This window comes from Mustela nigripes, chromosome 1 (assembly GCF_022355385.1).
Source record: "Mustela nigripes isolate SB6536 chromosome 1, MUSNIG.SB6536, whole genome shotgun sequence".
Lineage (NCBI taxonomy): Eukaryota > Metazoa > Chordata > Mammalia > Carnivora > Mustelidae > Mustela > Mustela nigripes.
This window is the reverse complement of record NC_081557.1, coordinates 85,708,030-85,719,937: the sequence shown is the minus strand read 5'-3', so window position 1 is coordinate 85,719,937 and position 11,908 is coordinate 85,708,030. Positions and strand designations below refer to the sequence as shown.

General features: G+C 39.8%; 1 protein-coding gene across 1 annotated transcript; it reads right to left on the bottom strand.

Moving 5' to 3' along the window:
* Positions 1-1,709: 1,709 nt before the first annotated feature.
* Positions 1,710-10,989, bottom strand: LOC132019803 (olfactory receptor 8B3). The gene is made up of 2 exons (XM_059403476.1): positions 10,655-10,989; positions 1,710-2,670 (listed from the first exon to the last, which is right to left on the bottom strand). The coding sequence occupies exons 1-2, from the start codon at positions 10,987-10,989 to the stop codon at positions 1,710-1,712; spliced, it is 1,296 nt and encodes a 431-aa protein (XP_059259459.1).
* Between the last annotated feature and the right edge of the window lie 919 nt (positions 10,990-11,908).

The following is an 11,908-nucleotide window of genomic DNA, read 5'->3' as shown; positions in this document are numbered from 1 at the left end:
TGTTAAACTCAGTTATGTAAGACTTCGGTGTCATCAAGAGTCCCCCAAGAAGCAAATGCCAAGAAATAATTAGACCTGCAAGACATTTATTGTGGTAAAAAACGGTGAAGGATAAAATGGGAGGGAGAGGGAGTCAGTGATAAAGGCCTTTAGACTGGGTTGAAACTCTGACACCTAAGAAAGAAGAGAAGAATATGCTAGGAAAATCTCAGACTATAGTGCAGTCCTACAAAGTCTGTTAGGATGACAGGAAGTACCTAAGGAAGATTGCCTATCAGAAGACACCTGTGTTACACAGCTATTGGCCAGCTCCTCTATGACTCATTACTCTAAGGCCCTGGCTGGGAACATCTCAGAGCGAGCAAGGACTCTGCCTGAACACAACAGTGAATCCATAGGAGTATAAGCTAGAGACTATCAGTCAACAGTGCTTCCCAAAGCCAGTTCTCTCAAAAAGGAGCTAAACAGCACCTTTCTATGACTGCTATGGTCCAATGCCAAAAGCAAGTTGTACCCCAAAGTTTTTTCTGACTTATTATTTATTATTATCTATTATTATATTTTACTAATTATTGTAACATTAAATTTATTATTGTTGTTATCTGAACAAGATAATGCAATTCAGCAAGTATTTCTTGACGTCCCATTATGTTTGATATTCTAAATACACAAATGTGAAAAGCATTGGAGAAATAGGAAATCTATAGGAAAAAGCATCTAGTTAAATGCATTTATTACCTTATTGGTGGGAGAAGGTTTAAGTATATTCACAAAATGTTGCTAGGAATATAATTTATTGCTATTAATATACACCATTTTTCATTAGAAACTTCACTGGGTAAGTAAAATAATGGCTACAATGTTTCTCCAGATACTATGTGCAGAATTTTCCTTAAAGTGATAAATTTCAAAATTTACAATAAGAACTATATGCTCCTTTCCAAATATTTGATATCATTTTGGAGGGTAAAGAATGCAAGTTTTATAATGCAATAAACCACCCACCCCTTATTGGGATCCTGAGATATGTATGTATTATTTCTCTAAGCATTCCTTCTTACAACAATGACTGGCAATGAACAGTGGTATCTGTGTACTCTCTTAGATATTAAATACAGTGGATTGATAGACAATCTCAGAAGCCATAAGTACCTGGTATGGATTTTGCAATTACTGCAGGGAAAAAGGAAAGTCAGAATAATAACATAGAAAGTGATAAGAAAAATAGAACAAAAGGACAATATTAGGGGGATCTGATCCTACTTTAATCCTTATACACAATTTGAAATGCATTTCTTCGAATGCTACTACCTATACCAGTTATTGCTAAAAGTAAGAGTTCATGTACTGTTTGTGTCTAGATCAGTGAGCTCTAATTTTAACTTTATGTAAATGAAAAAACTAACCACATTCGTCCATATTAAAAGTAGCCCAGAAACAAAAGTAGCATAAAAGTTATTTGAAACATCAATGCATAGTTTCTATTTATAAAATATATTAGTTACTTGTGTAAACTTGCACACATGATGGAGATACAGAAGGAAATATAAGACAAGATTAGCTATCAGCAAAAAGACAAGCAAGTCTATTAAACCACACATAACACAATCTGTAGAAGCAACATGGTTATGCACATAGGCTCATCTTGAAAAAACACCAATAATTATAAAATAAAAACCTGGGTTTCTTTATATTATTGCTGCTTCTAATTAGAACATGTTTCTACTCCAGATTTTAATCAGGGCTTTCCTGAATGCTATTTTGACATCCTTATTCCTCAAACTGTAGATCAAGGGGTTGAGCATGGGCCCTACGTTAGTATAGAAAACTGAAGAAACTTTTCCCTGCTCCATAGATCCAGGAGAAGAATATTTAAGATACATGAATGCTGCTGACCCAAAAAAAAGAGAAAGAGCAATGATGTGAGAGCTGCAGGTACTGAAGGCTTTTGATCGTCCTTGAGCAGATCTGATATGAAGAATGCTAGTGAGGATAAAGACATAAGAAATCAGGATGGTAAAACTGGGTACTGTGATATTAATTCCCACAACTATCAGAACTACCACCTCATTGACATAGGTGCTGGTGCAAGAGAGTTGGAGAAGAGGAAGAATGTCACACAGGTAATGGTTGATGATATTGACATGGCAGAAAGTCAGTCTAAGCATGCAGCCTGTGTGGGCAGAGGCTCCAGCAAATCCCATCATGTATGCTGCAACAGTTAGCAAGCAACAGACCTGATGGGACATGGTGACCCTATACAGCAATGGATGACAGATGGCCACATAGCGGTCATAGGCCATTGACGTCAACATGTAGCATTCCGAGATGACAAAAAAGAGAAAGAAAAACAGCTGTGTCATGCACCCAACATAAGAGATGATGTTCTCCCTTGATACAAAGTTCATCAGCATCTTGGGGGTGAAAACAGAAGAGTAACAGAGATCAATGAAGGATAGGTTGAAGAGGAAATAGTACATGGGGGTGTGGAGGTGAGAGTCGAGACCAATGAGAATGATCAAGCCAAGGTTGCCCACCACGGTGACAATGTAGATCATCAGAAAAAGGAAAAAGAGGGGTTGCTGGAGCTCTGGGCGGTCTGTTAATCCAGCAAGAAGAAATTCAGTCACTGAGGAGTCATTTCTAACCAATATTGTCTTCTTTGGAAATCTGTGAGGACAGAAGAAAGTCCCGTTAATAGAAACTCCAAATCTGGGGCACCTGGGTGGCTCAGTCATTTGGGTGGCTGCCTTTGGCTCGGGTCATGATCCTGGGGTCCTGGGGTCGAGCCCCGCATTAGCTCCCTGCTCAGCAGAGCCTGCTTCTCCCTCTTCCTCTGCTTGCCACTCTGCCTACTTGTGCTATCTCTGTGTCAAATAAATAAAAAAGAAAAGAAAAGAAACCCTAGCTCTCCTCCCTCTCCTTACAGTCTTATTTATGAGAAGACTCAGACCAGCAAATAAGTCCAACTTCACTCCACAGGGTCAGAGTGGACAGGCACACACACCCTTTAACATTAAAACCACTCTGTCTTATTGCAGGAGCAGCACGTGACAAACAACTGCTCCCGTCTTTACTAGAAGATACAGGGATGGAGCAGCTGAGGATAAAGGCTACTTGTTGGTGAGCTTCGGTAGTGGGGAGCTATCCCCAGCTCTCCCTTTCACTCATCTGATCCTTCACTTCCTCGTTCCTACTCTCATGTTTCTATTACCCTACCCAATACCTTAGTTCCCTGTCATAACTACCATGAAAGCAAGGATTCCTCTTGGGCACAGACCATATCACAATAGCGTTTCAAAGAAGAGAATCCCTACCAGTCTACAATGTTTTCAGATAACTTACTGCAAGAATCCATGAAGTCAGTAATGGATAACAAGTATTGAGGAGAACCTTGGTAGCCTAAGATTTATAATTCATATACTCAGGTATTTCTATACACTCCCCTTCTCTGGTCCATCTTAGCTGGACAGAGAATGAACAAAGGAAAGTGGATGTATTTTCCTTGGTTTTGTAGGAGGGCATGAAAGAGAAAGATAATTAATGTGGACATTGATTAAAGTTTATGAAAATGTATCAGGTTGTATGCTTATAACACATAACCTTTTTTCTATGTGCATTTCAATTAAAAACTTTATCTTAGGAAAGAGATAAATCTCTTCCTTTGATCTTGTTATATTCTGCATGTGTCACTTGGTACTGGTATAGCTATCTTGCTGCCAGATGAAGGATGAAGCCAACACAGAGAGGGTATGCTCAGAATAATGCAGGTGGTACAGTCAGAGCTTCATACATTGAGTTTCTTGTTATTCAATATAAATATTTTCCCTCATTTTTCAAGAAGAGAGAGAATAAGAGATAAATAGAAATGTGATTAACTTACTCTCCCTCCATTGAAAGAATTGTGCTGACCCTCTATGTGATCTTCTTCCTTTATTGGCCAAAGATCACATCACAGATATCACAGTCTGAGCATTCCAGGAGTCATTCTTGGTTGTAGATCAAACTTGTTGCTATAAACTTACTAAGAAAATATGAAGGGCAACTACACACTTGACACCTGTGCCACTGGGTCATAGAGCTCAAGGCATGTGCTTAAGGCTTATATATGAGAAATCCAGGTCCATGTCCTTTAGGACCTTCCCATCATGCTAAGCTCTATAGGGAAGAAACTGGTGTCTCTGTTTATAACCTAATTGTGACAATAAATATTAATTTCCCATCAGGGACTATACATTCCCTAGGGTATATAAGAAAGGATCCTATCTGTCCCCTGTAATTAAAATGTTATTGAAAACTAAGGAGGGTATGTGATGTGATGAGCACTGGGTGTTATACACAACTGATGGATTGTTGAACACTACATATGAAACTAATGATATACTATACATTGTATAATTAAATTTAAATTAAGAAAAAAATTCTCTATATTTCTAGGTAACATATTAGTTTTAAGGATTTAAGTTCATAAGGATTTGTGAATATTTCAGTAAAGTTTATTTTGCCTTTTTAAAATACTTGAGTCCTTTTAAATATTCAGTGTGTAAGCAAATTATATAGAGATCAACCAAGGAACTTTTGAACTGATTTCAGAGATTATTACTTAATAAAAATCATTTAATATAAAAATGACCCATTATTTCATGGAAATTTAATTATCCTGGGTTTTCTGACTCAGTATGTATTTGCTTTTAACATATCATATCAAATCTATAAGAAAAATCACTGTTAAGCTTCCATTTCAAGAAAATATGACTTTAGAATTCCCAGTTCTATATTAATTCATGATCATGCTGTGAGAAGGCATCTAATTTTTTATCTTGAAATTATTACAAGTTCACAGGAAACTGCAAAAATAATGTATGCAGTTCCTTGAAACCAACCCAGCTTCCTACTGTAATAACATCTTTAACAACTGTAGCATAATAGCAAAACCGGGAAATTGACATTGGTATGATAATGTTAACAGGATAGGACTACAAACATTTTCCGCTTTCAGCAGTTTTACATATACTGGGTGTTTTGTTATGCATGTAGATCTATGTGATCTAACCATGTAGTATGTGGTATGTGATCATGACCACAATCACGAAAGAGAAGTGTCCCACTACCATGCAGGAACTCCCTTCTTCACACCCATTTCCTCCCACCTTCCTCTGTGTCTTCTGGCAACCATTAACCTCTTCTCCATCTCTACAGTGGAATCATCCTAAAGGCAACAAATGAGACTGCATCATGTATAACCTCTGAAACTGGCTTTGTGCACTAAGCATGATGCTCCTAAGTCCATCCCAGTTGTTGCATGCATCAATGCTCCATTTCTTTTACTATTGAGTTGTGCTGCATTTTTTACACACATTTATTCATCCTTCTGTAGTAATTTAAAAATAATGAGGTTGTTTAATACACAGCTATTTTATTTATGGAAAATGTTTCAGGGGCAGGGGCAAGAAGATCACAGTTGAGATTGGTTCTTGCAATTTTCTCTTTTTTGAATGAATTTTACTGTGTTACAGTTTAAGTACAATAAAATGCATCCACTTTAAAAGTACAGTTTTTCAATGACTTTCATTTTATTGTAACTGCCACCATAATCAAGATATAATCATATATATGATATAATCGTATATCATATATTTAAGGAGTATGATAAAAATCATACTCTTTTGCAATCCAACTCCTGTCCTTTTAATCATGAAAGGATGTTGAAATTTGTCAAATGCTTTTTCTGCATCTATTGAGAGGATCATATGATTTGTATCTTTCATTCTATTAATCTGGAGTATCATGTTTATTGATTGGCATATGTTGAATCATTTTTGCCTCCCATGGATAAATCCCACTTAATAATGGTGTATGATCCCCTTAATGTGCTACAGAATGTAGAATTTTGTTTGGAGATTTTACATCAATATTCATTAGAGATAGCAGCCTGTAGTTTTCTCTTCTTACAGTGTCCTTGCCTTGCATTGGTATGAGGGTAATTCTGGCCTTGCACGATGAATTGGACAGTGCTCCCTCCCTAAAATTTTGGAAGAGTTAAGGTTTGGCATTAATTCTTTAACTGTTTGGTAAAAGTCACCAGTGAAACCATCAGGTCTTGGGCTCTTCCTTCTTAGGGATTTTTGATTATTGATTCAGTGTTCTTACTTGTTATTGGTCTGTTCAGATTTTCTATTTCTTCATGAATCAGTCTTGTAAACTGTATGTTTCTAAAAACATATCCATTTCTTCTCGGTTAGCCAATCTGCATATAATTGTTTATTGTCTCTTATGGTCCTTTGTATTACTGCAGTATTAGTTGTAATGTCTCCTCTGCATTATAGTATCATCATGTTATCATGGTCTTCTTTTTTTTTAATTTATTTTTTATTTATTTTCAGCATAACAGTATTCATTATTTTTGCACCACACCCAGTGCTCCATGCAATCCATGCCCTCTATAATACCCACCGCCTGGTACCCCAACCTCCCACTCCCACCCCTTCAAAACCCTCAGATTGTTTTTCAGAGTCCATAGTCTCTCAAGGTTCACCTCCCCTTCCAATTTCCCCCAACTCCCTTCTCCTCTCTAATTCCCCATGTCCTCCATGCTATTTGTTATGCTCCACAAATAAGTGAAACCATATGATAATTGACTCTCTCTGCTTGACTTATTTCACTCAGCATAATCTCTTCCAGTCCCATCCATGTTGCTACAAAAGTTGGGTATTCATCCTTTCTGATGGAGGCATAATACTCCATAGTGTATATGGACTACATTTTCCTTATCCATTCATCCATTGAAGGGCATCTTGGTTCTTTCCACAGTTTGGCGACCGTGGCCATTGCTGCTATAAACATTGGGGTACAGATGGCCCTTCTTTTCACTACATCTGTATCTTTGGGGTAAATACCCAGTAGTGCAATTGCACTATCATGGTCTTCTTTATCTCTTGTTATAGCTATTGAGTTAAAGTCTATTTCATCTGATGAAGAATAGCTAACCCTACTGTTTTTTTTTGTTTCATCTTGCATGGAATATTTTTTTCCACCCCTCATTATTGTCTCTGTGTATCTTTTAAGTCTCTTGCAGGCAAGATATAGTTGGGTCTTGTTTTTCATTTGTTTGTTTACTTATTCCGCCTCTCATTGGAAAATTTAAGCTATTTACATTTTAAGTAATTACTGATAGGTAGGGACTTATTAATGTCTTCTTAATTATTTTCTGGCTGTTTTGTAGCTTCCTTATTCCCCTCTTCCTCTCTTGCTGACTTCCTTTGTGACTGGATGACTTTCTGTAATGGTATGCTTCAATTCCCTTCTCTTTGTCCTTCTATATCTACTGTAGGCTTCTGTTTTGTGGTTACTATCAGACTGACATAAAATATCATATAAACATTACAGTCTATTTTAAGGTGATAACTTCAATCACATACAAAAACTCTATTCTTTTACTCTCTTTTCATATTTTGTTTTTGATGTCACAATTTATCTTTTTATACTGTGTAAACTTTAACAAATTATTGTAGCTATAGTTATTTTTTTAAGATTTTATTTATTTATTTGATAGAGACACAGCAAGAAAGGGAATACAAGCAGAGGGCATGGGAGAGGGAGAATGCGGGGCTTGATTCCAGGATCCTGGGATCATGACCTGAGCCTAAGGCAGACACTTAGACTGAGCCACCCAGGCGCCCCAGCTATAGTTATTTTTAATACTGGTATCCTTTAATCTTTACTAGAGTTAAGTAGCTAATCACCATATTGTAGTACTAGAGTATTCTGAGTTTGACTAAACATATTTACCAATGTGTTGTCTATTTTCTCATGTTTTGATGTTACCAGTTAGTGTCTTTTTGTTTCATCTCATGGCATTCTTTCAGTATCTCTTATAAAGTAGGTCTACTGCTAATGAATTACCTCAGTTTTTGTTTGTTGGAAAAGTCTTTATCTCACCTTTATTTCCCAAAGACAACTTTACTAGGTAAAGTATTCTTGGTTCACAGCTTTTTTTTTTTCAGTATTTTGAGTACATGATCCTGGGTTTCAAGGTTTCTCCAAAGAAATCTACTGAGAACCTTACGAAGGTTTTTTGGTATGTCAGGGTTATTTTTCCTCTGGCTGTTTTGAAAATTCTTTCCATTAATCTTTGATTTTAAATAACTTAATTATAATACGTCTTGAGGAAGATCACTTTGGGTGGAATATCGGGGTGAACTATTAACTTAATAAAGTTAAGAGTTCAAATCTCTCCCCAGATTTAGGAACTTCTCAGCCATTATTCCTCTAACCAAGCTTTCTGACCCTTTTTCCACCCTTCTCTTTCTGGAACTCCAATAATGTCTACAGTGTTTCTCTTAATGGTATCCCACAGGCCATGTGAGCTTTCTTTATCCCTTTTTATTATTTTCCTATGTTCTCACTGCATAATTTTTAAATGTCCTGTCAAAGACTCATTCTTCCGATCGATCCAGGCTAATACTGATACTCTTTCCTGCATTTGTCATTTCATTCATTGTATTTTTCAGCTCCAGATTTGTTTGCTTCATTGTGATGGTTTCTATCTCTATGTTCAACTTCTCATTTTGTTTGCGTATTGTTTTCATGAGTTCACTGAATCATCTTTTTGTGTTTTATGTGTTTTCTTACAGTTTACTGTGCTTCCTTAAAACAGCTATTCTGAATTCTTTATAAGACAAATCACAGAGCTCCATTTCTTTGGGATCTGTTTCTAGAAAATTATTGTGTTCCTTTGGTGGTGTCGGGTTACACTGATTTTTCATATTGAAGACTGCTGTTATCTTCGTATATGAAGAAGCAGCTACTTCCTCCAGTCTTTCTGACTTGCCTCAGCAGAGAATTACCTTCCGTCACCTCTGCTAGTGATTCTGATGCTTTCTCAGACCTTTCTATGGTTATTCCTACTCCAAACTTCTTATTTCATCTTATGGCAGAATTCTTAAACCTGTATGCCATCCCTCCAACCTGCAAAGCCAGGTTAGTTGCTGAGAGCCTCCTTTTTGCTAAAATGAACACTTTTTGCTGGACTGAATGCTCAATGTGTGATTTTTTAAAGATGTATTTATTTATTTGACAGACAGAGATCACTAGTAGGCAGAGAGGCAGGCAGCAAGAGAGAGGAAGGGAAGCAGGCTCCCTACTGAGCAGAGAGCCCCATGCAGGACTCAATCCCAGGACCCCGGGATCACGACCTGATCCGAAGGCAGAGGCCTTACGCCACTGAGAGCCACCCAGGCACCCTCAATGTGTGATTTTTCTCCAGCCTGCAGAGTCAGGCCATCTTTCCACATGTGCTTACTGGCCATCTTCTCACTGGAAGCACATGTGGAAAACCATCCACAGGATCGGGTTATGTGTGGGTAAGGCGCACAGTCAGGGGGTGTTCATGGCTACTTGAGAGCATCCCCAGTGGCTCAACAGCCAGCTTCCCAATGTACCCAATCCCAGTACGATTAGTAGGATGCACATCCCTCTGATGCCCTCCAATGGCCCTACCTGCGACTGCCCAGAAACTCCCACCCTCAGCCACACAATATAGCTCAGCTATCTGAACGGGATGAGAAGTGGATCTCTTTGGCAGTGTCTCCCATACCTGAGGAAACCAGAACTTCATTCCCATGCTCTTATTTTCCCCAATGGAACAACTTTTTTGGCAATGAGCTATGTTGCCTTGAGGGAGGAAGGACATAGGTAAAGTGAAACTGTTCCTCTTACCCTCTTCAATGCATCCAATCTTGGATTTGTTTTTACTCCGACAGTGTGCTGGTATTTCCGGGCTAAATTCCTGGACTTCCACAAAGGCTCTCTCATCTGAGGGTAATTGTCAAAATTGCTATTTTGGGGGGGGGTAAAAAATTATTATTACACCATGATGTAACATATTGTTCATCTTATGATCTTATTACATTATTCATCTTGGAATTTCCTCTAAGCCAACCTAAGTCAAGACTCTCATTCTTCCTCCTCCAAGAATAAAGAATGGGACAGCCAGAATTTGGTTGATCTACTAATCAATAACAAGGGGAACACATATCATTACTTTACTCTTTCTGTAAGTGCCCATCATTATGTGTGTATCTTTGAGTGTGTGTCTGTGTGCGGGTGTGTGTGCCATGTTTTATTGTTAACACCAAAATGTAAAGAATCACATTTCAGGAGATGTTTTATCTAGCAAGATGTGAGAGGATGCAGACAGGAGCTCCAAGGGCTCTGGCTGGACTCCCAAACTCTGGCATCTGCATGGTCAGAATGCTCCACTTCCTGCAAAGGTTCTCCCTTAATAACGGGCCTAGAACAGCCTGCTCAGAGCAGCAACACACCACGCTGCACAAAAAAACCCTGACGTTTTCCACCTAAAAAAACGTTGCTGCTGTCACCCCTGCCTAAGAGGTGGCTTTGATAACAAACAATAAGCTGTCAGAGAGTGAAAGTGTCCCCCAAACACCACCATCCTCCCTTCTCCAGCTCCTCAGAACTGCTGCCTTCGCTCAGTGGACTTAAATCCTCTGAAATAATTTTGCTCGTGTGATCTCTTACACTTTTAAGAAACAAAAACACAAATATTGGGAAAGAAATAGCAGGAACACTAATTTCCACAGTGCTAGAACCTACCATGGGGACTTTCTAAACATTTAATGCCAAAATGTCTCACTTGAAATCAAAGTTACTTTTTGGAGGTAAAGAAGATACAGGAAAAGAAACTGAGACAGATTTTGCAGGTTTGTGACAAAGAGGAAAGGATCCAACAACAGGGCGAAGTTGGAGTCTGCTGGGTACCTGCCGGGCAAGGACCACTTCCATCTCATAGTGTGCCAGGACCCGGTGGGGCAGTGGTCTGGGGCTCAGGCACCAACACCCTCTATCCCCTGCCCTTGCCTGTTCGAGGAAGCAGTCCTCACCCAACCCTTTTCTGGACATAGCTGGGGATGGGCCTGTGAATGTGTCCTCAGAGGATGCTGGGGATCCTTCGTGAAGCTGGGGTATCATCATCTACCTGGATTGAGTTTTATTGTGCTGCAAAGCCTAATCCTCTCATCCCCCACCAGTTGCTAGCTTGAGCCATGTTGGAGGAGTGAGCCAGATCTGCTTCAGTTGGCATTGGCAGGGCAGCCTCTCAGGGATCGTGTGTCCTGCCCCTTTGCCTACAGTGGCTCTACTGCACCTCCTGAGAGAGAAACCTTTTCGGTCTGGCTCCACCCCTCTTTCAAAAACTGCCTGCAACCAGGTCTTGCTTCCCCACAGCAAAAGGACAGGCCACCAAGGAAGATGCAGGGAGGGCAGCCAAGAAATAAAAATCCAAGCAGGGCAAGAAGTGAGACCTCATCAATTTGAAATGGAGACAGGAGAGAAAGAGCCTGAGAAGGTAGGAGGTCCTGCGAGAGAAGATGGGGCTGCCAGGAGAACAGTACGGAGGCAGCAGAGTGAAGGAGCAAGGCAGGAGACTGTGCAGGGAGGGGAACCCTGAGAATGCAGAAGCCCCAAAACACAAGGCCCTGAGAGAATGGGGGACTGAAGCACAAGAATATGGGCCCTCCCCAAAAGACAGAGGACTAAGGCAGGAAGAGAGGGCTCCCTGAAGTGAATGAAGGCTTAAAAGGCTGGAGGCGGATGCAGAGAGGTGGCTGAGGGCCAAGAGACAGGCCCTGAGAAAAGATGGGGGTGGCGAGGGTAAGGCATGGGGCACTGAGAAGCTGGGGCCCCAAGGATGGAAAGGCGAAGGGGCAAGAGGCAGAGCAACCACAGTGAGTCCCAAGAGGAGCCGAGCTCTGCCTGTTGTCAGCTGGGTTCCATCCAGACTGCTGTGACCTGGGGACCAGGTGCTCTGGCTGATGCAGTCACCCGCCACCTGAACTGGTGTGCCAAGAGACTTACTTCTTGCCTTTGAATGTTCCCAGGATCGTGGATG

Bases quoted from the DNA above. Each gene is read 5' to 3' on its own strand.
- LOC132019803 (XM_059403476.1), bottom strand. From the start codon at position 10,989: ATGATACCCCAGCTTCACGAAGGATCCCCAGCATCCTCTGAGGACACA. The intron at 2,671-10,654 runs GTGAGACATTTT...CTGTCCTCACAG, and splicing joins AAAAGTAACTTTGATTTCAA to ATTTCCAAAGAAGACAATAT.